The 6,789-nt window shown below is 47.6% G+C and overlaps 1 protein-coding gene across 2 annotated transcripts; it reads right to left on the bottom strand.

The window, feature by feature from the left end:
• Window positions 1-3,919: 3,919 nt before the first annotated feature.
• LOC137860893 (transcription cofactor HES-6-like) lies at window positions 3,920-6,524 on the bottom strand. Of its 2 annotated transcripts, none has more exons than XM_068691686.1 (4): window positions 6,386-6,524; window positions 5,811-5,906; window positions 5,584-5,662; window positions 3,920-4,781 (listed from the first exon to the last, which is right to left on the bottom strand). In XM_068691686.1, the coding sequence occupies exons 1-4, from the start codon at window positions 6,446-6,448 to the stop codon at window positions 4,336-4,338; spliced, it is 684 nt and encodes a 227-aa protein (XP_068547787.1). In that variant the 5' UTR covers window positions 6,449-6,524; the 3' UTR covers window positions 3,920-4,335. The 2 variants fall into 2 exon arrangements, with proteins under 2 accessions (XP_068547787.1, XP_068547788.1); XM_068691687.1 differs by having other exon boundaries at window positions 5,584-5,659.
• Between the last annotated feature and the right edge of the window lie 265 nt (window positions 6,525-6,789).

Below are 6,789 nucleotides of genomic sequence, written 5' to 3'. Positions count from 1 at the left end.
GCAAGCTCTGTATCAATGCAGAATGAATGTGGGAAGGCTAGCACGCTGTTGGGTCGCTCTGACAGCTGGTGAACCAGCCCTTTATGGCACAGGACAGCATTTCAGAGTGTGGCAGAGCAGGTGGGACAGTTCTCCAGCCCCAGACATGAACCCCTTTGAGCTGCTGTTGGAAGTCCAGTGCTTTCTGTGGCAGTGGAATTGGGATCGAGCATACAACATTTCCTTGGCTGTGTTAGCCATGGAAAATGTGACGCAAATGTTCTAACGTGCTCTTTTAACTCCAAATGTGCAGCAAGACTTGTGACACCTAACACAAGGACCGAGGGAAAGTCTCAGAAGCAGACTGAGTTCCCAGGCTCTGGTACGTCTGTGATTAGTGCCCCAGGCAGCAAACCACATTCCTACCAGGGCTACGATTTATAAATGAAACATCTTAGTACAGACCCAGGGCTGGCCTCAGCTTCTGCTGTGTTATTCGGGAGTGTGTGAAAACTCCAAAAAATGTGACAGACCTTGGGTTAGGTTCTCAACACAGCATTACTCCTCCTGAGATGAAATATGAGAATGTCTCTGCTCAGATAGGAATGTCTACACTGTAAGCTGGAAAATAATGGCATATATGTGTGTGTATATACGTGTATACACACACACACACACACATACATTTATAGTGGTGTATATGTAAAGGGAAGCTGAAGCTTTTGGTGTTCTGCTGTCAGCGAGCTTCCCCAAAGGAGCACTTTGCTGTCTAGCTACAGGCAGTTGCAGTCACTGCTGTGTGGGTGAAAGCAGTTTGAAAATGTTTTGCCCCCACATTGCTTTTATGTGGGGTTTTGCAAGGCCGCTTGCTTTTAACTGTGAAGGGTTAGGAGCCTGCCCCTCCCTGGGTGCTGGAGAGGTCACGCCAGCAGTCTGTGGCCTCATCCTGCCAAAAGTGAGTGCTCAATGAAAGCACCGACTGAAAATTTGCCTTTTGTTCCCTTTTTAAGCAAAGTGTTCGGCCCCTGTTTTTAGCGATCTGCAGGGACTCAGCACCGCTCCTACATCCCAGAAGTACTTTGGACTGGTTGCTGTGGGTGGCTGGAGGACTGTGTGGTCAGAAAGGGGCTGTGCCAGCGTCCTCCCAGTGAGAGGAGAAGGAAGGGAAAGAAAGGGATGCCCTGGAACCCCTGAGCTGCATGTGCTTGGGGGAAGAAGGCATGCTAGGAGCATGTAAGGTCTGTTATGTATTGTGAGCCTCTGTGCTATCTTAATTGGGAAAGGACTTGGTCCTATTTCCTGAGAAATAAGTGGGAGTTTTCATGTTGGTTTCAGTGAGAGCTGCTCTGGGAACACAGTTTGTATGACCAGAGCTGCTATGCACATGGGTGGTTTGCCCACCTGAGCTCAGAGGTTTTTTTATATAAGTCAGTAATCGCCTTGTTAAAGCCACATGGGGGTCCTGGGCCTCATATCCAGCCTTCTGCACGTCCCCATGTACTTAGTGACTGCCTCTGCTCTTTAATGCTCAGTTCACAGATGCCCATTTGGATCAGCACTTTGGTAGGGGACAAGCAAAGCCCAGGACCTGCAGCAGGCTTCCCAGCCCTGCGTGTGCTCCATGTGCTGCGTGAGATTTGCTGCATCCAGTGGCCGCTTCTAGCGAACAGGTCAGTCTGTCTGTACCCACACTGGGGAGTCTGGTCTGGGTGCTTGTCGTGGCCGTTTCCAGTGCGCGAGTTAAGAGCTGGGTGTGCAGCATCCCCGCTCTCTGCGCCTCCAGACCGCTCCTGCCCTGGGCCTGCAGTCCCAGGTGGGAGCTGTGCTGCGACCTCGGAGGTGTCTGAGCTCTGGGTCGAGCAGTGGCACAGCCAGCAGCCCTGGGACACCACTACCAGGGCGTAGTTTTTTTCTTTCCTGACAGCTGGTGACGTGCAAAGGATTCTGTCTGGCCAAAGCAGGTTTTGTGTGTAGGTATGTGGCATGGAGATGGCTTAAAATGAGGCCATTGGTGGGAAATGAAGGCAGTGACAAATTAGTGTCTTGCACTCAAACTGTTCCTGGAGATTGTTGGCCAAGCACTACAGTCTCACTTTTCTATTTTTAAATCTCTCACCAGCTGCTATGTGACCCTTCCCTCCACACCCACAAAAGAAAAAAACCCTTACCGATTAGAAACAGGAAATAATAAAACTCACTAACCACAAAGGATTTGCAAATGCATAAAGTAAACAAGCAGAGATGGTGAGAAATACATATTTCCCACTGATCTCTTTTCAGCACAGTAACCATAGCTGACAATTACAGTCACTGGGGATTTACAGCTTTTTGGGGAAAGTATGTCTTTAAGTTGATGCTGTCAAAACATAGCAAAGTATTTTCAGCACACCAGAATGTTTCCTAGCCCCTCTCCCAGCATAACAGGGAGGTTGTCAGACGTGTGATAAGGTGAATTACTGAGATGGTCTAGGAGGAAAACTGTTAAGTTTTGGGCCCCGTATTGGGTTGGGATCTGTTCCTCTTTGCTGCGCTGTGTGCAGACCTCGGTGCTGGGCAGTACAGGTTTCTCTAGTGGGTGCAGAAATGGGTGCTGAGGTGGTGGTGGGGCTTTCTTGAAGCTCAGCAATATGTAATACTGATTTCTGAAGGTCTTCAATGTCTTTCCTCTTTCAGGACCTCATTCACTTTGCCTGAATGTTTTCACAACCTGTGAGTGTCCAGTGGACTTTGCTGCTGCTGTTTGCATGGGCTGGCCCCAGTCCCCACTGCAGAAGGCATGTTTGGGGTGGGGGTGATTTGGGCATGTTTTCTATATTGCTGTTCCTCTGGAGGTTCCCTTCACTGAAAATTAATTTCATCTTGGGGGAGTCCTTATTTTCAGTCAGAGAGCGGGAACTGAGGTTGCACTAAAATATGTGCAGTTCTACATTTCATACAGAATTGCTTTCTTACCCTCCAGTTCAAGAAATCTGCGCTGCTACACACCAGTGCTGCCTCTTTTCATGTAAGCCAGTTGTTGCTCCTACCACCCTTATGTTACCACTTCTAATAGCTCTTCAGGAGTGATGGATGAAAGGGACAGCTTCACAGAAAAGGATGCTAAAGCCAGAGGTGATGTTTTTCACTCTTTCAACACATCATCAAATAGATCACACTGCATAATTAGTCTCTCTGAACTGGGGATCCATTATTTAGTATGCACAGTGTTTGTTTAAGAGATCCTTGCTCTTTTCTTTTAACTGTGAAGGGCTTTTAACTGCCTTTGAGTTGAAAAACTGTGACCAAATGTTGTCAACAAGTTAAGCAGATTTGTCCTGATCTTACTGGTAGGTTATTTCACCTTCTGCCCTTCAGAGTCTGTCTGCAACTCCCTTAAAAGTAAAACCTCAAGTGTTGGCCCAGGTTCATAAGCCCAACTCTTGTTTGTGGGTTGTTTTTTTTTTGTAACTTTTAAGTATTACCATGATCCAGGTGATTCTTTGTGTATGTGTGTGTGAGCATGCATGTGCTGCTTTTTCTACAAAGCATCAGGGTCAAAAAAACTGAACACTTTCAATTGCTTCAAGGAAAACTATTTGTGAAAGAAGAAAACAAAAGCAGATTCCCAAGTATTGTGTACTCAGAGCAGACAGAACAAGGCTGGGAGAAATATCAATCATTATCTTCCAAAAGTTTATTTAGAATAAACAAAATAAAAATTCCTAAATGTAAGAATATGTAACATATATTTACACTTAGCTCACTAATTTAACAGTTGTATCAGCAAGGTCAGGCGTTGGAAACAGCACATCTAAGGTGAGCAATACAGATAGTATTTCTGAACAGTCTAAAATGTCTAAACAACATCTTTCCCTTTCTTTTTTTTCTAGTCATTGCAGCATTGTTACAGGAATCAGAACTGAAATAGTTGCACAATAATACTATTATTTAAAAAAAAAAAAAAAAAAAAGGGAAGAAGAAATTGACTGTTTACTTCTTTATCCGGTGAAGTGATCTCAGCTGCGACGTGAGACCCGAGAGGTAAGCTTGGTGTAAGAGGGGTTGTTGCTCATTGTCTTGTTTCTTTATTAATAGAAAGATAATTATTTTAGGAATGTAAGACAAGAAAGTTATATAATTAATATACACTAAAGAACATGAAAGGATTCTATACAATAATTTAGATGTATTAAATAAATACAAAATAATAGCAGCCTTCTACAATGCAGGCTACACATAGGTTTACTTCGGCTTGAAGTACCCTGGTCTTTAGTACACCTACAGGAACAGACTTGCTCCACAAGTGTTTTAAAGAAACATATCTATAAGATACATACATAAGTGTCTAAGGTTAGGATAAACATTTGAAAACACATTTTACCATGGTCTCCACATATCTAATGACCCCATACTAGGGTTATTATGGGAAAAATTCAGCTGCAGGACCTGTCTGGGAGGCACAGCATCGACCTGGCTGAAAACCGACAGCAAGGGCAGCTGGAATGAATTTTTGAAAGCCTGTTTGTTCTCCACTGGGTAGAAGTGCTCCTGAGATGGATTTGTGCTGGGAGTGTTCCCCTTAGGGCCCAGTGGGGTTTTTGGCGTCAAGAGAGGCTGCTGAGATGGGCTCAAAGATCTTAATGCTGCTTTGCAGGTGTCTTCACCAGACCTCGGTAAAGATTTCAGCAGGTGGTTTAACAGACGGGCCCCAAGTGTCTTGTCCATCCACTCGCAGGTGAGGAGAAGGTTGTGGACCTCGTGCATGCACTGAATGTATCCAGTGCTGTACCTCTGCTGAGCTTCAAGGCCCACTTTGGAATCAGCTGCATTGAACAGAAGGCAACTGGAGTTGGTAAGTGTGTAAAACCTGCGCTTCCAACTTAAAAACATTTGACAGGGTCCTGTCTGCATTGGCCCCTGTGGGGGCTTATTGCTGAAACCACACTGAGCTTCCAGCTGAAATCATTGCAGGGGGGCTGCAGCAGGTCAGGGCCCTGCTGCTCCCAGGGTGAGGCAAAAGCTCTGCAAATGGTACAAGTCAGAGCAGTGCTGGGGGCCAGGCTGGAGCGGGTACAGGGCTCAGGTGTCCTGCTGGAGTATCCCGCTGGAACAGGGATATCTCAGGGAGCTTCCCTGCCAGTCTATAGCTGCCTTTTGGGGCCCTTTTAAGACACTGGGAGACACTGAAAAATGTATTCTGTAAGGCCAAGATACTGGCTCCCGGAGTTGAGTAGGTAGATTGCTTCCTGCCCCGTTTTCAGCCTGATTTAAATCGCTTGGGCTTTATGATATGTTAGTGCTTTGCAAGGTTCAGGGGGAGGTGGTGCGGGGAGTGAGCTGCCTGGCCAGGCCGCCCCAGCATCCTGCTGCCCACCAGCAAGCAGAGCCAAAAAGGAACAAAAGGAGAAACCGGCACTGGAAGAAAAAGCTTCCGTGGGTTACCAAGTGTTCAGCTCCATCTCCCCATCTAGTGGTGAAAGCCAAGCCCAGACCTCAGCTCGGGCCTCAACAGGTTTGAAGGAGGCTTTTGCCAAGCTGCCAGCAGACTAAAGGCTTGGAGCTGTGCTCTCCTGACACCCCCAGGGCTGCCCTGAGCATCAGGGGCTGTAGGGAAGGTGCACTTACCCATCAGCTTGCTGTTTTGGATGTTCTGAAGGTGTTTGACTGTCATTTCGAGGATGTCTGCTTTTTCGAGTTTAGACTGCTAATAAAGAGAGAGTTCAGCAGCTGAGAGGCCGTGATGTATTTGTGCAATGCCAAGTTTCCCAGAAGACAAAGCCCCCTGCCTGTCCCCCCAAAAGCCAAACAATCCCCATCAGCAGGACAAAATCTGTGTAAAAGTGAGCACTTACATCCAGGTGAAACGCGCCCACAACGGTCTCTTTCAGTTGGTCCAAGCAGTTATTGATCCTTTCCCTTCGCTTCCGCTCAATGAGAGGCTTCCTTAGCTGGCAAGGAAGAGAAAAGGAGGAGGAAGAATTGCAGATGATTTCTTTTTCACCTCTCTGCTGCAGTGGAGCGAGGGCCTAACAGGGCTGTGTGGGCTTCCCTGGAGCCAGGAAGGTCACATCCCTGCGCGAAACCAGCACGCAGCGATGCGGCACTCGGCAAGTTACAGATGGGGAGCTCTGGTCTCTAGCTCCAGTAAGAGCCTGTCCTTTGGGCCGTGCTAGGTCTGAATTCTCTTACTTACACTCCTATTAACCACAGCTTACCCAACTGAAACCAAAAGACAGAAACCTTTCTAAGGCAGAGAAAGGAAGCAGAAGAAAAACACCAACACCCACGTGGGTTAAATTCAGAGAAAGCATCTTTATAATAAGAGGATGCAAATGTTGTGTTTCTCTTTCCTAGAAGTCCGTAGCCCCCATCGTTCACCTGCCGAGTTCCAGCGTCCATCCACGCGTGGGCTTCCCCTGGGACCTACCTTCCTTTCCTCCTTGGTGCTGGAGAGCTTGTGCACGCCGCCGGCCGTGGCTGCGGCAGTCATTGTAATCCAGCCTGGCCGCCCTGGCACGCTGCGAGGACAGGGACGTGGAGGAGGCACTCGGGCAGTAGGTCGCTCCCTGTCCCTACAGGCTCTCTGCCTCTCCTCTGCTCCTCTGCTGTATTTATAACCCAGAATTAGCATGTGAAAGGGGCCTTGCCTTGGCGGGACTTCTTTTCCCACACGAGGGGTCGAGCCCAGAGGTTTGTGGCCATCAATCAAAGCTGACAGGTCACTGCATCTTTTCAATGACCACGCCGGCCCCCCCAAACGGCGACAGATGTCCAGCCTCCAAAGCTTTGCTTTGTAGGGATCTTTTGTTAAGGAAGGAGGGAAGCAAAATG

This window comes from Anas acuta, chromosome 9 (genome assembly GCF_963932015.1).
Source record: "Anas acuta chromosome 9, bAnaAcu1.1, whole genome shotgun sequence".
In the NCBI taxonomy this organism is placed as follows: domain Eukaryota; kingdom Metazoa; phylum Chordata; class Aves; order Anseriformes; family Anatidae; genus Anas; species Anas acuta.
The sequence above is the reverse complement of the archived record's forward strand: the minus strand, read 5'-3'. Positions and strand labels throughout refer to the sequence as shown.